The sequence below is a fragment of the Strongylocentrotus purpuratus genome, unplaced genomic scaffold (genome assembly GCF_000002235.5).
Source record: "Strongylocentrotus purpuratus isolate Spur 01 unplaced genomic scaffold, Spur_5.0 spur5_scaffold_21, whole genome shotgun sequence".
Taxonomy (NCBI): Eukaryota; Metazoa; Echinodermata; class Echinoidea; order Camarodonta; family Strongylocentrotidae; genus Strongylocentrotus; species Strongylocentrotus purpuratus.
This window is the reverse complement of record NW_022145607.1, coordinates 28,975,475-28,993,817: the sequence shown is the minus strand read 5'-3', so window position 1 is coordinate 28,993,817 and position 18,343 is coordinate 28,975,475. Positions and strand designations below refer to the sequence as shown.

The window sequence follows — 18,343 nt, the reverse complement described above, 5'->3', positions numbered from 1 at the left end:
TAAAATCAGATAAAATCAGATAAAATCAGGTTCATTCACTTGACTCCCAATCCAGGGGTTCAGAGTTCGAATCCCATCCAAGGACTAGCGCCCTTTGGCAAGACTTTAATCCACATGTGCCACTTTCACCCAGGTGTAAATGGGTACCTGGCACTGCTGGGGTAATAATAAGTGCAGGGCCCTCGGGAAGAGCGGTATTATACTGACGTGGGTATCCTGGGTAAATAAGACCGAATTATCAAACATAAGTACAGAAAAATACACAATTAGGAAAGAAAAAAACAAGATGGCGGTTTCGTTTGCGGTCAGACTAGTGAAACCCCTCTGAAGAGTGGCTATTTGATAAAAGACCCACAACATTGACCGACATTTTCAGTCTCATGTACTTTCGGTCTCGTGAGCCGTCGAATATGCGAATGCACTGTGAAAGAAATTGTAAAGCGTTGCATACGTTTAGTTTGTACTTCATTAAAACAAATTATGGATCGTGGGATTCTCAAAATGAGAACAGGTTGATTTGATCATGCTAAAAGATGGCGAAAAACAAATCTTTTGTGATAAATTTGTGATGGGGGTAACGCTAATTTTTCTTATTCCTAAATAAGGACTAAAATTAAAAATTGAACAACGCTGGCGTTGAGAGCACTTTACACAAATAATGGGTATAGGACTACACACAGATGTGGCATCGAAATTCGATCCAAAGCTGTTTGGAATATGAGGGTAGTTAGAAAGCAAATATTTTCATGTTAAAATACAAAGGAATTCATTCCCATACAGATAATAATAATAATAATAATAATGTAACTTATATCGCGCCAAATCCACTCTGTGGAGTGCTCAAGGCGCGTGTAAACAGGAAAAAAGATCAAGACTTGAAAATAAATGTTTTGAGATGAGTTTTGAAAGAATCAGAGGATAAACATTTTTTGATGTCTTCAGGAAGGCCATTCCATAATTTAGGACTAGAGTATGCAAATGATCTTTCCCCCCACGTTTTGGTAATTTTGGGGGTTACAAGAAAATTGGAAGTGGATGAGCGTAGAGGTCTTGCAGGAGTATAGTTTTGGATTAGAGAGATAAGGTATTGAGGAGCAGAGCCGTGAACGCAATGAAAGGTAAGCAACAAAATTTTGAAAACAATGCGATCTTTTACTGGGAGCCAGTGTAGCGACTGCAAAACTGGGGAAATGTGGGTACGCTTGGTGGTCAGAGAAACAATACGAGCTGCAGAAAAAAAACACGAAAAGTTCACAAACTCTTTTATAAGAGATCGCTAATTGATCATGTAATCAGGAAATGGTCAAATAACAGATAACACAATCCCGCCTTTGAATGTTATGAAATGACTGATTACGTGCAGCCTGACTTTGGTAACAGCAATCTCTACTTCATTGAGAGCCATTGTGCTGACAAATACGATCATGGCTTTCCATCCAGTGCAAACTGCTTTCTTGTTCTTGATAGTTCAATTACTTTACGGTAAGAAACACAGTTTTTTTTTTAGATTTGAGATTCGATGGACCTGTACTATAAAAAAGAAAATGATAAATCAACGTTTAAGAAGACAAAGGAGTGATACCATTTTAGAAATGCTTTATCTGACTGCCTATATCAATATGTTGGATTGTAACAATAGGAATGTGTTCTTTGTAGTTATGAACGTTTAGGTAGGCCCTAAGCCTCGAATTTCTTGGTTTTTTTAGATGATTATTTAACAATTTAGTTTCAGATGTTTACTCAATAATTTAGTTATAAATGTTGCTTCAAAAGTTAAATTTTAATCTTTCCAAACTTAATCTATGTAGATTAAATCAAGATAATATTCTTATAACTATTTATTGGGAGTTCAAATTATACTTCATATTATTTCAAAGTGTGTATGCGTGCATGTGTGTGTGTGTGGGGGGGGGGGGGCAGAGGGCATGTTGGGTAGAGGGGGTACAGGCATGCACGAATTTCGGGTTTTATTGTCACCACGGATACATATTTTACACTCTTTGCCCACTCAATCATCTTTTCAATAGTATCTTTTATCATTTTAAAGTCAAATTTTTTTTTCCCTTCTCACACACTAAAAGAAATTCATAAACTAGTAAACTTTTTGCGCAAAAAGTGTGAGAATGTTCTTGTTTAAACTCTTTAGGTGACTTTAATTGATGATTCACTTTTTTCTTATATTCATTACGGATGATCGATAGCCCTTTTTGATCCTATTTGGTTCATCGCAGTCATTTTCGAGTTAAAAGTCCAAGTTATGACCCAAAAGATGTAATCTCATTTTCAGGCGCATTCAATCTTGAAATAGAAATGATAATAACATAGTAGTGGTCTCGTAACCGGGGGATCATGGGTTCGCAACCAAGTCAATGCGCTGCAGTGCTCTTTGGTAAGGCATAAGTCCTCATTACCAAATCCCTCGGAGAGGACTTAAAGCTGTTGGTCTCCTGGTTACCCTTTTAAAGCATAGAAATGCTTTCTTAGCAATCAGGTAAAACAAACCATCAAACCATTAGCCGATACCAGTGGCGTATGCAGGATATTTTCAAGGGGGGGGGGGGTTAACATTTTGAAATCGGGCCAAAAATTTCGCAACGACTAGACTAGAATAAGAATAAGCGTGGGGGGGGGGGTGTAAGAGGATATATTTTTTTTTTTGGTCCCGAAATTTGAAAATTGGACCGATCGACAATCCGTTTCCTTGGGGGGGGGGGGGGGGTGGTAAGGTCATATTTTTTAGGTCGTCCATTAGGATTTTTAGGGGGGGGGGGTTCTCAATAAACATACACATAACATAAACTGAAGGGGCAGTTTAACCCCACCCCCCCCCCCCCTACCCCCATAAGGACACGTCGTATCATCCGCTCAATCCGACTTGCGTGCAAAGAACAAATAGGCATGTTTCCATGAAAAAGTAAAGTTTTCTAAAATGTGCGTTTCTTTCCAGCATTGGGACGCCCGGAAGTCACTCGGGTAACATTTCATAAAGTATAATATAAAAAGACCATATGCAAATTTGTTGTACTTTTGTCGGAAAAAATGCATTTATCCAGCACAATGTCGTCTCTTTTTGCGTTGGAGAAGAGCAAATAGCGAGTTTCAATCACACTTTGGTCGCTCTCGCAAGCTCTCACTCGTTTCACTGTGGTCAAGCGACTTTGGGGCAAGCGGTAAAATGAAAATACTAATCGTTAGCTTTCTTCTGGTATTAAACTTGTTTTGATTGATAGAATAATTTTGTCGGAATAAAGGAAACAAAAAGGATTGACCAATAACTCATCAGCGTCTGAATTGACATTTTGACCTTGAATTCCCTGATTCAAGTGCACTAATGACGTCATGCTACACTTTCACAATGTTTATACATCTTTTTTAATTATAAGTAAGATATAACATATTTTGTCTGATATCACTGAAGTTCTGGGTTTTATTTAATGCGTAATTTTAAAATAAGAGCCATTTTACTGTTTTAATTCACTGGATCGTACCATTAAAGTCGCAGGGTAGAAAGATGCATTTTCCAACCGCGTCAAATTTAATTTACGTTCCGACATTCTGTTAAATGGGTTCGTGTTGTTAAGAATCCACTGCTTTCTGCTTCACCAAACGTCCACATGCGGAGTCGTTTATAAACTAAATTATTCAAATTTATGGATGCTTCCTTCCCAGGTGTTTGTGTTGTTGAAGCATTTCATTCACCCGCTATCATTCTTTGTACTCCAATTGCCAGAACGCAAATTCCATTTTGTTTTTATAGTTTCATCGGAGTCGTTTATGGACTAAATTATTTAAATTTATGACTGCTTCCTCCCCAGGTGTTTGTGGTGTTTATGCATTTCATTCACCTATTATTATTCTTTGTACTTCAATTGTTAGAATACAAAATGCATTTTGGTTTTATAGTTTCATGCAATAAGTAATTCAATAAAAGAGTATGTTCAGCACAATAAATACAATGTGTGTCCCTATTGTACAATGTAATGTGTCCCCTCATTTTGTAATAGTTAATTTACCCATTCACATAATGGAACTACCTGCCCGATGAAGCCAGTGGCCCGTGACCCCTATGCACTCAACACAGTGCGCGAGTCAGTTTGTGGTCAACTTATTTTGAGACAAATACAAGCAAACGTTTCTATATGTGCGTACGCGCCTGGCCGATACTATGATCTCTTTTATCATCGTGTTAATTTTTTAAATAATCATCACGACTATCACTTTATTAATATTGCATAATTTGTACCCTCTTTCGATTAGATGTTTTTATCTTCTTCCTAAACATACAGACGCTACGGGAGCACAAACCTGTCACAATGACGTCACCCTTACACAAGCCGAGCCCAATACAACCATCTACATGCCCAACTACTACGACAGCCGCTTCCCACCGACTCCGTACACCTGCACCTGGCGGTTACCTGCCCCGGAAGGATACAAGGTCCGCCTGACCTTGCGGGACGTTGATACGACCATGAGGGAAACGTTGACGGTGTATTCCCGGGAATCAACGCAGGGTAGTTACACCATGGCACTAACAGGTATTTTGTTTTACATAATGATTGCCAAGACTTTCGAAAAATCAACCTACAGGAATTGCAATCGTGCAGTGTTACAGTATGGTTGTTTTATGATTAGGCCTATATCGATAATAATATCGGGTCGTCTATTTACACAGAAAGGTAGAAACCTCCACTTATAATATGTCAATTTTACCCCAAAACAGGGGCAGACAGTGTATCCTAGCGCATGTATCTATAGCAAGGTTCTAGATCATGTAGATTAAGTAAGCAAAGTGACATAGAATTGTCTTTGTTTATGAAGTTCTTGTCAAATATCGTGTATTGCCTAATATAAAGTTGTCTAGATTCAAAACTGTTTCGCAATTGCGCAACCATTACCATGTTGATTCATCACAATCATCAAATATTACAATCCGCTACAGGAGCTCTGAATTATCCCATCGCACCGCTGATTTCTCAAAGGACCGGTTTTTATTTGAAGTACAACAATGCAGCCCGTCGGCGAGATGGGCGTGGTTTCCTTGCAGACGTGAGCTTGACAGGTAATGACGTCACGAATGTTGAATGCTTATAAAATTCACATCATTTATCTCAGTAAAGCGTGCATAATCTTATTCATCTCTTTTTCATTCCACACAAATTATCTCCCTGTGCCACATTGCATTTATATCGTGAAGTAGTTACACAAAGTGCCTGAAGATTACGTAACCATTTCCAGTGCGAGAGTAATCTATACAGGTGTTAAAGGGGTAGAGTCATTGAGCCAACGGAAAATTGTACAAAGCCACTGTTGTGGCACAAAGAAACCCTTACGTTAATTTTGTGCCTATTGTTTTGTGCCGTTCTGCACGTGTGACAAACGAGTGACCATATATATTGGCACTGATGGCAAATGAAAGGTTAGAACACAACACTTACTTTCCAATTGTTCATAGTCTATTACTGGCCCGTATTCGTGAAAGCCGCTGACCTTTAAGAAAGATCTGAACCCCTTCCTATAAGATAACATCATCGATTTATGAAGTGCATAATGCCAACTTTTTCTTCTTGTATAATTCGCCATAATTCTGTTAATGAAGGACAATAATTGTTTTAATTTGGAATGAATTCTTTTCCAATTTCTTTGTCACGATCAAATTTGGTTTATTTATCATGATGCATAAGGACATTTATTTGAACGGAGTGGAAAATTTGGCACTGTGCTCACCTTGGACCCTTCGAAGTATATGGATCTTTATTGACATTATTCCAACGTTGTTTAAAAAAAAACTATAGGCCTATAGGGAACTAATGCTTTACTGATTTATCAAATTTCTATCTTGGAAAACTTATTCACTTCTTAGGAAAGCAAAGCATCTGAAAGATAATTTTGACAACGTCTATTGCCAGTTTAAACTGTTAACGAACAATACTCATTATATTCCTGATATTAGATGAGTTGGGCATAAATGAATGGGCAATATAAATCACCTAAATATCGGATCGGCTGTCAGTATAGGCTTATGGATTTCTTCTTTCTTTTTTTCGTTTGTCACGGCCATCAGAAGAAATGCAGAACCCCGGTCCAGGATCGTGCGGTGGAAAAATTGTCCTCTCCAAGAAAGAACCGGTAGTGGACATCCGTGCTCCTTACAGCTCTTCCGGTGTCACTGTACCCCTCTTACCCAAGCCCCTCGGCCAGGCGTCATGCAGATGGGTGGTCGAAGCCCCTCGCAAGAAGCGTGTTAAGAGTAAGCGAATTTTGGTATTCAGGTTCACTTGTTCTATGGAATCCAACATTAACATAGCCTCACTTTAGACTTTAGTTAAACATGTCCTCACTTTGATGGTACGAAATCTAGTGTTAACACAATCTTGAAAAGTTCTCTGATCTAACATGATTTCAGGGCTGTATGAATTTTTTCGGCTGTTTACATGCATTTGCAGTACGAATATGTCTATATGATTTTAAGATTCTTTAGCCAGAAGTCGAAGATAAGTGGCATGTTACTATAGGCGGAGTCTTTCTAGAACTATTTGAAGGAAACGCAATTGGGTTTGTAATTGGGAATATCAATGTCGCGCGTTGCCACCCCTTGTCTGACGAAAGTGACACCTGCACGGTAAATGAACAAAAAAATCCATTCTATAATCCTTAATTTCTCTTCTCCATCTGCATCTGTCTGTCTGTCTCCTTTCATTTTTAATTCTTTAATTCTTTTTTTTAACTGTTCAAAACGCGATGGAAAAGACTTTCGAAAAATCAACATATGATATTTTCAATACCTTTTCCCCATTTAATACCTTTTGAAATGCACGGAAATTGCATGGATGTACTCCGAACATTAGAAATATAATAGGGTATTGACATTGGCCTTGAGTTGATTTATCGTAAGTCTTTGAGATCGTATCCACTATCCGCTCTTCCTTCCATCTCAACTTCTCAATGTTTTTGTGCCAGTAACTTGGAACAAGGTAGATACCAAGAACGAAGCCATTATTGTCTATGACCGAAGAGCCATTCAGTCAAGCTCCAGAGCGATCAAACTGAAAGGCCAGGTCAACTGGGGACTTGCGCCCTTCATCTCTTCAACGAATGCTATACTCTTCGGTCTTGAGCGTGAGGGCGCCCTTGAAGTGGGAAATGGATTCCACGTGACAGTAGAAATAACAGGTGAGCAGAAAAGGTCAAGTCTTTAATTAACACTGATCAACATTGGGAACTAGCACTGTCGCATAATACCACACGCTTTTAAGGGAATTTTGTCCTTTTCTTTTAATATATAAAATACCTTCTGTAGGGAATGAGCCATAACAAACCAAAGACGCATTAAGACAACTCTACCGAATAACCACTAGCATTAATGTTTGACGTTACAAAGTGGTGCAAAATATTGATAAAATTTCCATCCGATGAAATGGAGAAGAAAAAAAAAGATTACTTAATACGTATGGCATTGTAGGTTTGGGGGACTCGCAATATGTTTTCATTGTCAACTATTTCTTTTTTTCAAAGACGAGGTAGTAATGCCTTACAGCTGCGGTGGAACGTACTTCCTGGATGAATCTGAAATGCCAACCCTCAACATCAGTTCACCTTACTACAACAAGCCAGAAACAAATGGGAGCATCATCACCTGCTGGTGGTACCTCAATGCCCCGGCCGGTAAACAGATCCGCCTCGAGATCCAAGACACCGACACAACACCTTTCGAGACTCTGAAGATCTTCGATGGCCGATCCGATTCTTCCAAGATTCCGTTAGAGTTCCTCTACGGAGAGGAGAAGCGACGCTTGCTCGTATCCACTGAAGGAGGTATGCTTGTCAACCTTGAGGATCGTCGGATGTTCGGCCGAAATGGGCGGGGTTTCACTTTAACGGCTTCTGTTTCAGGTAAGGTTCAAGTTGAAGCACATCTTTGTGTGTGGATGGTAGGCCTATTATTTCGAATAGGTGACCCGACATTAATTATGCTTCTGCAAAATTTGCTTCGAGCTGTATTTCGTCAAAAACATAAAGTGACGGTTAAGGTTACAATCTTGTTTTAGGTTAGGTACCGTTGGGGTAAGGTCTTGTATTTTATCCATGGTTGTAGCAACTAGCAAGTGTCATAGAGCCTTCGTATACGTTTATGTATAACACAAATGCCGTATCGGCAAAGCACACATTATTGGGTGTAATGTTTAAAATGTTAGACCATGGGTGCGTTCTTTAAAACTTGGTTTTGTTTTCTGAAGAATCGGGGAAATTTTTTTATACGAAATTTCCGCACTATTTTCTTTTGCAGACGACTTTTCCTGGAATCTCTACGAGACACATCCATCCTGCGGCCAGGTGGTGTATCTTGACCACGAACAGCCGCGCTACGAGTTCAGCTCTCTCAACTTCCCAAGTACAGCTCCTAACATCGGCTACTCTTGCTTCTGGACCTTCCACAGTCCACCAAATACGCAGTTGATCCTGGACCTACCTTACGTCCATCCCGTAACCCAGTCCTTTGGCGTAGAGCAGGATGGCATCCAGCTCCTGGAAATGGAGAATATTCCTTTCCCGGTAGCCAATCGTCTCCAGACAGGCAACAACCAATCGGAGGTTTTGTTTTCTGGAGGGGAATACAGTAACTTACTACAAGGCGGTTTTCTAGCAGTGATGACGTTCGTGCCCAAAGGTATGTAGTCGCTGATCTAGGATTGCGAGGGGGGGGGGGGGGGGGGGCGTAGGGGGAGGGGTAACATGCTATTTTGTGTGGAATGACCATTATGATCTCTCGAAAACTGGAGATAGCTTACAAAGAGCAAGATGTGCTTGAGAACCTTTACAAGGTCGATACGTGCGCTATATAAGAATCCAATATTATTTTTATCAGGTGGGCTGTATATCGTACAGACCACCTTATAATTTCGTTAGAATTGCCTTTATTTATTTATTATATATTTTTCTTATTTCTAACCACTTTTTTGTTGGCTAGATAACTTGGAAATGGCTCAATCAAATGCCTTGAAATTTGGCACACATAAGTATTGGCATATGTACAAAGCACTATAACGTTTTCAACATTGACCTTCACCGATGACGTCATCTAGGCGCCATTTTGTAAAATTTTGCGAAAATCAACACATGATCATATCTTCATAACCAAAGGTTGTTTCTCATTCATATTTATCATGATTAAGGTCAATATCCGTCCGGTCAATTACAGGTCAAATAACGCGCGCATCCGCGTACGTCCGCGCGTCAATGCGCGCGCAAAATGTTTAAATGCTCAAAATCTCCTCAAAATCATTTTTGCATACGTTTTAGGCCATTCTAAGCATTTTATAAAAAATCGCGCACATACGCATGCGTGCGCGTTTTTTGCGCGTAAAACTATTACACAAAATAGAATTGCCTTTTTTTTTTCTTTCATAATATTTCACATATATTTACAAACAAATTGATACCATGTTTGTTTCTTTATGACTATTAAAAACGGAATGATCGACCGTTAAACAAAATTTCCGTGCGCGCGAGCTCTTGTAATACATAGCATATATGGGCAAAAACATGCCTATACAAAATCCATTGTAGCTCTTTAGAATGCAAGGTGACGCCAATTTTTTTCATATTTTAATAGAGTATGATTCGGAGATATTTGTTCATGTCTCATTTGATCCTCAATTAACTCATGACGTCATCATAATGGCCTCCGAACTCAAAATTCCAATTTGCATATTATGACGTCAGCATATTTATAGAAAATTGATTGTATCTCTGTAAATATTGATCGATTTTCTTCCAAATTTTGATACGTTCTAGTTGAGACAATTTTCTACAGATGCAGTTGCAATTATTCTTTATTTTGACAAAGGCATCATGGCGTATTTTTGCGATTAAAGGAGGCATGTCAATTTTTCACATTTAGCGCGTATTCTCTATGGGACATGACTTTTTCTCAAAACTCGATTCTACATTCCCGTCTTTCGCGAGCAATATCTACGTCGTTTTAGCTTCGTTTACGCTGTACTTCGAGTTTGTTGTAGCTGAGACAATAAGATATCTCAAATGTGCCCTTAATTTTGTTGGACCAGCCCACCTATACTTGTTCCAAACAAGTATTACAAATCTAGTTATTATTATAGTCTCCACATTTTGACTGCATTTAGGGGTACGGTTAAAACTACTGCTAAAGGTGATCTCGCAACTGTACTGTGAGAGATGAAGCCGATGGGCATAGTACAGTATCGAACAGTCACCGGATCACTGAAGAGCTATATAGTTTTAACCGTGACCCGAAAAATATGAAGATAATATTTTTTTCTCACTTTTGTCAATTGTTACAAAAAAGAGAGGCATTTTAATGAAACTATGCCTGCCAAAGCGTATCTATTTTGTAGAGCCGAAGGAAGTCCTGCGCGTGTCTCATTGCGCGTATCCATTGTGAACTTAACGTGTATCTATTGCATCCTTGCATCGTACGTGCAAGTATTTCGCCATATAAGGGAGTTTACAGATAGCACATGGTACAAATGACCCCAAATATCCACAGATCTTTTACACATGGAGAAGTTCCACTTTGAGCATCTTAGAATAATAACTGCCAAAGTCATAGATGTGATTCATGAATACCTTTTGTTTGACCTCTTGAAAAGAATACTTCCACCTGCGTATCATAGAATGTACCGTTGGTGCATATATGAATAATGTTACATAACTTTCATGAGCGCATATCCAGTATTCATCTCAGTTTGGGTTTTACCATTTTGGTACAAATGACCTTTATCTGCCCATGCGCAGATTGTATCTGTAAACTCCCTTATTGCCCCGCAGTCAGCATGCATGGTCCGTAGCAATCGTTATGCCTGCAGTTTTGACCAATCAGAGGCCCAGAATCAACATGTTCGGTATATAACATTAAAAAGCAAACACATGAAAACAAATATACCGAGTCCCGTGTTTCATTTTTCCTTTCCTAGGTTTTACCAACTGGACTTCTGGTGAAATCTTCACCGAATGCGGTGGAGTTCTAAATCTGAACGAGGATCTACCAACCTTGACTATCACCACACCAAGCTACCCTCTCCTCACAGGGGCCTTTCACTCATGCGCGTGGGTCATTAGGTAAGAGTATTATCATAAATGGATTTGAAAAATGTTAATTTTAATAAACTAAAAAAAAGAAAATGAATGAAACGAACATATACTTAAGTTTTTCGTCTTGCCACCATCGCGGTAAAACGAAAGAAAGAACAGAAAGGCGAAATCAGACAATATCAGCGGTAGCTAAAGGAACAAACCTCGCGAAAAGTTAACGGGCTGTGATTGGCGGCTGGAAAGTAAATCATCCATTAAATGAGAGATAGAGAGAGAGAGAGAGAGAGAGAGAGAGGGAGAGAGGGAGAGAGAGAAGTGGAGGGGTGCCCCTGGCTCCGTAGACCCAATGTACTATAGTTAGTCTGTCAGCTAGGAATTTCGTCAAAATAATGAGGTTGATGTTTGCAGGAAAAGCTGTTCCTCTCGTTACACCTTCTTGAATACAGATCATTAAACAAAAATCCTATTTACTTTTTCTAATGTCGTTTATGATAGAGCCCCCGCTGGTTCGAACGTGGACGTTACCTTCTGTGATCTCTCCATCAATGCACCCGGTTCAGTGAGTGTCTTTGACGGTCCCGATCTACGGCAGATGATGTTCCAAAAGTCCGGTAGTGAGGTCCCAACTCCCGTTACCACGGCAACCAACGTGGCGATCGTCCAGTACGAGTCTAGAGGAGGAACCGTGGGCAGAGGAGCCAAGTTTGTCGTAAGAGACTCGAGTTTCAAAAGTAAGCGGACCCTCCTCAGGTTTTCGCCATGATCCGAATTACACCCGGGTATCGTAAAAACCAATAGGGGCAGGAGGGGGGGGGGGTTACGGTTATGATGCACTAGTGTCTGCCCCTAATCCCTCTGTAAAATCAACGAAGTATTCTTGTAGTTAACAGAAATGTTTGTAAATGTTTGTCAGAGATTTGACGGCTTTTCGCATATGAATTCTAGATCCACCAAGCATGATTAACAAGCCAGCCTTAATAAACTTGCATTACAAAGGGTAAAAGTAGGAAGAATCTTCGTACAATAATCGTCCTTGTTTTCACGAAGTGACGGTAGTGAGGAAAATCGTAACGCAAAGTGAATGCAATTTTTTTTCACTACCGTCACTTCGTGAAAACAGCGACGAATTATCTGATGGGGTCACCGGCCACTCCCTCTCCCTTTTCCATTTTTTCCAAGTTCTACTAGTCTAAATTACGACTTTCAGGATTTAATGAAACGTACTTGAATACAAGGACACTAGGATTAGCATTTACAATAATTTTTGTGTAATATTGGACCTCTTCATATCAAATATAAGCGCTTCAATGTCGGGCTACTAACCTATTGATCAAATTTGAATGAATACATCGCAAACACTTTCAAGAAATCAACTCACGTGCAATTTAAGTAGGCTTTTGAATTGCCTGTAAAATAGTGTTATCATTTTCTATCCAGCATATGCATGCCATTGAACGAGGCCATTGGAATTGCTATAATACACTGTAATAAGAGGGTTTCTTGAAAGTCGTTGCGATCGCGTTGCTAATGTTAGTATAGTTCACTGCACATGATCATAGCATTATGGTATACTTGAACAGAAATCGTATAACATGTGTTACATTTTGATACCACCCAGCTAATATAGATCCGTGTACGCTGGAAGAGACATCAGATGAAGGTGAGTTGATCGGTCTAGTTGCCATAATTTCTAAAATGGCGCAACTGCGCGAACCGAAAGGATTACGAAAATCATTGAATACAAATTATATTTTCAGTAGTATCTACCAACCTCCTTCCCCTTCCTCCTTTCTGGTATTTTACCCCTCTCTCTACCTGTCTGTATGTATGTCTCTTTCCCTCTCCCCTCTGGCTCTTTCCAACCTTTATCAAGCTTGTCTTTTTTCTCCTATTCTCCTTCTCTTTAGTTATGTTTCAACATGATCACAACGCAATCGATACACCGCTATAATGTGCATTTATGACTATCATATTCTTGTTGTATTCATAATTGTTTTATTGTTGCGTGTCAGCTTTTGTTGAACTTTTTCTTCTTCATGAAAGAATATCTTTCGATAAATAAATAGATAAATAAATATTACAGCAACATAGTATGCGGATACAAAAACTGTATTCGGCCTGCTATGATCATTGATAGGAAAATATAATTGTTTTAATTATACAAAATAAATTAAAGAATTTTAGATGCTGAGAAAAGAATTTAAAAAAAAATATAACAATTATAAATGTCCTTCCAGTAGCGAGGCATGATGTTTTTTTCTGCTGTTTTAATTTCCCATAATAAATTACATAATTGAATATAGTCTTTTTTCGATTTGATTTTTTGTTTGCAGTTTTAACCACACCAGTCACGGATAGAAGGACTGTATCGGGTAAGGGTATACGATAATTTATTGCTTTGAAACAACGCTTATTCATTTTTTCCTACTCCATATCACGCAAATGCTCATCAGAATTGCTTATTGTTACATTATTGTCTAATGATAATGATATCAGTTAGCAATTTCACCAGGGCCCCATAACAGAATGGTTTGCAATCAATTACAAAATTGAAACACCGTTTCTGATTGGCTAATGGTCAGCGTTTGGTAAAAACATGTGCATGCAACAATGATCTTTGGAAATTTAGTGTATTTGTTGTGTAATTTGTTGGAGGATTCTTAACTCAGGCATTGTCGGTGTCTGGGGCCGTTGGTGAACTGTGACGTTCCGAAATCTTTTTTTGTTGTTATTTTGTGTTTGCAAACCGATCGCAAAGACATTAAAACAAATCAACCTAAATAAATTTGAATGGCAGTACCAATTATGCAATGTGCAAACATAATATTGATAATTTTGCAAGATCCGAATATGAAATTTAAAGCCCCACAGCACTACTTACAGCTACTTGCGCCCTCTTTATAGCAAACAATGCCTAATCGGTGACCATTGGTTCCCCATGGTCCTCTTTTTCTTATGTTAAGTGAGAGCTGATTTGATGAGATAACCACCTGTCAGTGACCTTGCAGGGTGGTCTAATCCCTCCTGTAAACTAGTACAGATGAGCATTTAATGGATTATACATGTAAAAGAAGGTTGATTTCTCAAAAGCCTTTGCGATTGTGCTGTATAGCTTTTGAGTATGATGATGTGACCAACGAGCAATTTCTAATAATGGTTTCCTATCTCACCTAGAAATCAAAAAGGATGACGACCAACCGACCGAATCTGGGTCAGGTAAGGACGTTTTGATAAAAGTTTTATATACGTTTTCGAATAATGCAGGTTTTCAGATTGGTTGGAATGTCGTCTCCATTCCAACATCTCATTGGTCGTACCTCAACTTGATTATCAATAACAAATTACAATAACTGTTATAAGCTACTGAAATCTGATTGGTTGAGAGCAAATTTGTCACGGAAATTAACATTTGTTATCGATAACAAGTATTATGAAACGGCCCCAGATAAAGCTTAATTAACACTCATCAGCTGCAACCATAAACTCAACTCAGTCTGTCACGTCTAAACCTGAGCCTGGAGAGAAAATTACGTGTGGCTTTTCTCGTTCTGTTTTGGGGACAATTATTGTAGCTTTGTTGTAGGTGCCAACATGCAACCCTTTACTTGGTTTGATCGACCGATGAAATAAACATTCGTCTGCCACAGTCGACTTTTGTCTCACGTTCAGTGTAACTGTACCATATAATTCTAACAATGTGGCAGTCTCTGGTTTTATCCAAATATTGCGAATCAACATATACAGTTACTTTTCTTCAGAACCTTTTTTGATTTACACAATCATGGAAAATGAACTTTTGTTTAATCAGCTTTTGCTTTCTTTTTTCCCTACGAGTTAACGATTGTTACAGGCTTAGTGATTGTTTACTGAACACTGAATTTCCAACAGCTTTTGTCCCCCAAATTATCCATGGCATCAGTTTTGCTCCCCTTTCTAGTTTGCAATAATAAGTTATCCTTTCATTTTGTAATGCACCGTCTTTCAATCTTATTTCATCCCACTTTCAATGTCTCTCTTCCCCTCTCTATCCCCTCTCTCTCTCTCCCCTCTCTCTCTCCCCCTCTCTCTATCTTCCAATCTCTCTCTCTCTCTCTCTCTCTCTCTCTCTCTCTTTCTCTCATCTCTATCTCTATCTCTCTCTCTCCTCTCTATCTCTCTCTCTCTCTCTACAGGTGTCACTGTTGTATGTGACAGTACGCATATGACGGTCTACCTCAACAGGTCCCTCTTTGCACCTGACATCGACCCAATGACCTTGAGGTTCAAAGACGAAAGTTGCTTTGGATTCCATCATGATGCGGACCAAATCGCTCTCTCCACCCGATACGACAAGTGCAAGACACAGAAAGAGGTAAATTGATTTTATTATTCAATTATATATACTGGGCCCCGTTGCACAAAAGTTACCATTGATGGTAACTTTGCCATCAGTGGTAACTATCCCGGTAACTACCCTTGGAAACCTTGGTTTGTATTGGTTGTTGAGCCCTGTTAACATGGTAGTTGCCATTGATGGCTAAGTTACCATCAATGGTAAGTTTTATGCAACAAGCCCTAATGTCATTACATATGCAAGAGAGAGAGAGAGAGAGAGAGAGAGAGAGAGAGAGATTCCGACAACATCGCTCTCTCCACCCGATACGACAAGTGCAAGACCCAGAAAGAGGTTTATTGATTGATTGATTTTATTAGTCTAATATATTTCCACTGATGTCGTACAAGAGAGAGAGAGAGAGAGAGAGAGAGACAGAGACAGAGAGAGAAATAGAGAAAGAGAGACATAAAGAGAGAGAGAGAAAGAGAGAGAGAGAGAGAGAGAGAGAGGATGCATATTGAGGCTAACAATGAGATTATTTTCAATGGTTTCCTAAAATTAGATTTAGATTAGTAATAAAATCAAAGGCATTCTGTTTCATTGATATATAACAAAATAACAAGATGTTCAAAAAAATTACATGAAACAATTATTGATAGGAAAGAACGTATCTATTAAACCTAAATCACGAAAATGTTTAAATTAAGGATTCGTTCAGACACCCATTTAAATATTGTTTAAACAAAAACAAACACATAACCGACATGTGCAACACGTGCGTTCGATTATTTTTCCTTCGGATTATTTATTTTCAGAAATATTGAATGTAATATAATCTGACATAGATCCGTGAATCAAAATTACACGTATTTGAAAATTGATTCTCTACTCATTTGAAGTTTTTTCTTAAAAATTGAGTACAAAAACCTTTAAAGATCAAGCCGAATGAAATACAAGTAGGCCTAACCCTCGTTTCGATTTTTTTTTTTCTTTTTCTTGAATAATCAGTACAACGATGATTACATCATCTACTCCAACACGGTGGAGTATAGCCACGCTATTCTTATCCCTGGAACATTGATAACCCGCGATAAGAAACAGATCGTCATCCAGACCCGCTGTCAGCTGAACCGACGTCAAACATTATCCAGCCTGCCAACCAACGTTGTGGAAGATGCGAATGAGATCAGCGAAACCGGGTATCCGAAATTTTTGCTTGATCTCCAGCGTTTCACCGATTCCAGTTTCACGCAGCCACTGAATGAGACTTCGAGTGTGGTTCCGAATCAGCGGCTCTTCTACGCTGTTAATCTGACAACCGATCCGGGTTTCGTGTTCTATATTGAGGACTGCTGGGCCACGCCATCGTCCGATCCTTTAGATAAACAGCAGCAAAGTCTGATAAGCAGCGGGTATGTGAATTAAAGGAAGAAAATAAATCCTCAAGAGATTCGAGGAAGGGGCCGCGGAACTCGGGATGGGATAGGGGGGGGAGGGGGGTAAGCATGGGTGGATCCCCAACTCCTTAGTAGCCATGTTTGATAATGCTGCATAGTATGTTAATTTGATTGTTCATCCCCGATCCACTCTTCATAAACCATCCGCGGCCACCGTCTGCAAAGAAAAAGAAATTAGCATAAACTCGTGGAGAGGCTAGTCCCGAAGCTAGCCCAGAATCTGGCTGGTTCTTTATATTCCCTGCACCGCCGAAGATGGCAGTATCAAGGAACTCGTACGCTCACCAGCCCTATGGCCCATCCTAAGACGCCGGGCGTCCTAATCTAATATAAGGATCACGCCATATTTGGCTGACAGTGAGTAAGTAGGGGGAGGTCGCATTGCGTTGGTGTGGTGGAGATCAAAATTAAATCGGCCAGATTTTTCAATTATTTTGCCGGGTGTTCTGATTTAAAGTTTACGCCATCTTCGGCTGGCAGCAAGTAAGGTCGCAATTGCGTTGGTGTGGTGGAGATCAAAATTAAATTGGCCAGTTTCTGGACTGTGGAAAGGTGAGAAAAACTATCTGAATAGGTTAGTGTAGTCTGTTTAGACTGGTGCTGGCTCAGGAGAATTTTAAAAATTAGATCAAAATTTGATTAAATTACAATTGTCTCCTGCAAAAATGTTACAGCTAAGCAGTATTTAAAACTTCGGCATCCAAGTCCACTAAGTTTCGGGTTCTGTATTTGCTTTTAGCAGCATAGAATGTTGGTTCGTTACCTAATTAGATGATTAGATGTACACTTGTAATACACCGCTGGTAATCACAGAGGCTTATCCAGAAATTCATAACAAGTGGTTGGGTGTGCATGGACTGCCGTAGTCTCTGCGCATGTCTTGTCTTTACTCGGCCTGTAAGAGGAAGGGCATACATGGCTCCCCTGTAATATCGGACACGTCACTCCCACCATTTGTGTTTATTAGCTAGAACTTGTTAGACTCGACTTCTAGCCAGCCTAAGAAAAAATAATCATATGAAAAATATATCTGATTTTTCCTGATATTTTCTCTTTATTTTTTTTCCCTCTCTCTTCAGGTGTGAAGCCGATGAAACCCTAACGATGTATACAAACATCCGTTCTTCACTCCGGCCATTTTCGTTTGAAGTATCGACGTTATCTGCCGGCAGTGAACAGGTAATTTCACACAATAACAGTAAAAGCAGAGGATAAAAGCACTTGCCCAGCATTCAGACCCCTCATCGAAGTTGATTTGCAAAATGTAACAAAGCTATGTTTTTATCGAGAGCCATTACATGCACTTTCAAGAACATGAAAATGAGTTAAGACACGAATTTATCAGTGTTAGGTAACTGCTTAATGATTATGTAAAGTATGTCCTTCACTTTCATAACCGATGCGTTGTCGTTGATTACAGATCTACGTTCATTGTGAGGCCGTCATCTGCTACGAGAACGCTGTCAACTCTCGTTGTTCCAGAGGATGCCTTAAATCGAAC

The 18,343-nt window shown here is 39.3% G+C and overlaps 1 protein-coding gene across 1 annotated transcript in view; it reads left to right on the top strand.

Annotated features, from left to right (window-relative positions):
- Positions 1-1,321: 1,321 nt before the first annotated feature.
- LOC586339 (cubilin) overlaps positions 1,322-18,343 on the top strand; it is an 18,595-nt gene continuing 1,573 nt past the window's right edge. Inside the window, exons 1-16 of the mRNA XM_030994435.1 lie at positions 1,322-1,482; positions 4,287-4,538; positions 4,943-5,062; positions 6,065-6,250; positions 6,961-7,173; positions 7,516-7,893; positions 8,288-8,668; positions 10,953-11,097; positions 11,566-11,801; positions 12,689-12,730; positions 13,404-13,442; positions 14,245-14,286; positions 15,243-15,421; positions 16,394-16,797; positions 17,922-18,021; positions 18,263-18,343. The exon at positions 18,263-18,343 is cut by the window's right edge and continues 130 nt beyond it. Coding sequence (XP_030850295.1) covers positions 1,425-1,482; positions 4,287-4,538; positions 4,943-5,062; positions 6,065-6,250; positions 6,961-7,173; positions 7,516-7,893; positions 8,288-8,668; positions 10,953-11,097; positions 11,566-11,801; positions 12,689-12,730; positions 13,404-13,442; positions 14,245-14,286; positions 15,243-15,421; positions 16,394-16,797; positions 17,922-18,021; positions 18,263-18,343 — 2,856 coding nt within the window. The 5' untranslated portion in view covers positions 1,322-1,424. The remainder of the gene's footprint in view (positions 1,483-4,286; positions 4,539-4,942; positions 5,063-6,064; positions 6,251-6,960; positions 7,174-7,515; positions 7,894-8,287; positions 8,669-10,952; positions 11,098-11,565; positions 11,802-12,688; positions 12,731-13,403; positions 13,443-14,244; positions 14,287-15,242; positions 15,422-16,393; positions 16,798-17,921; positions 18,022-18,262) is intronic.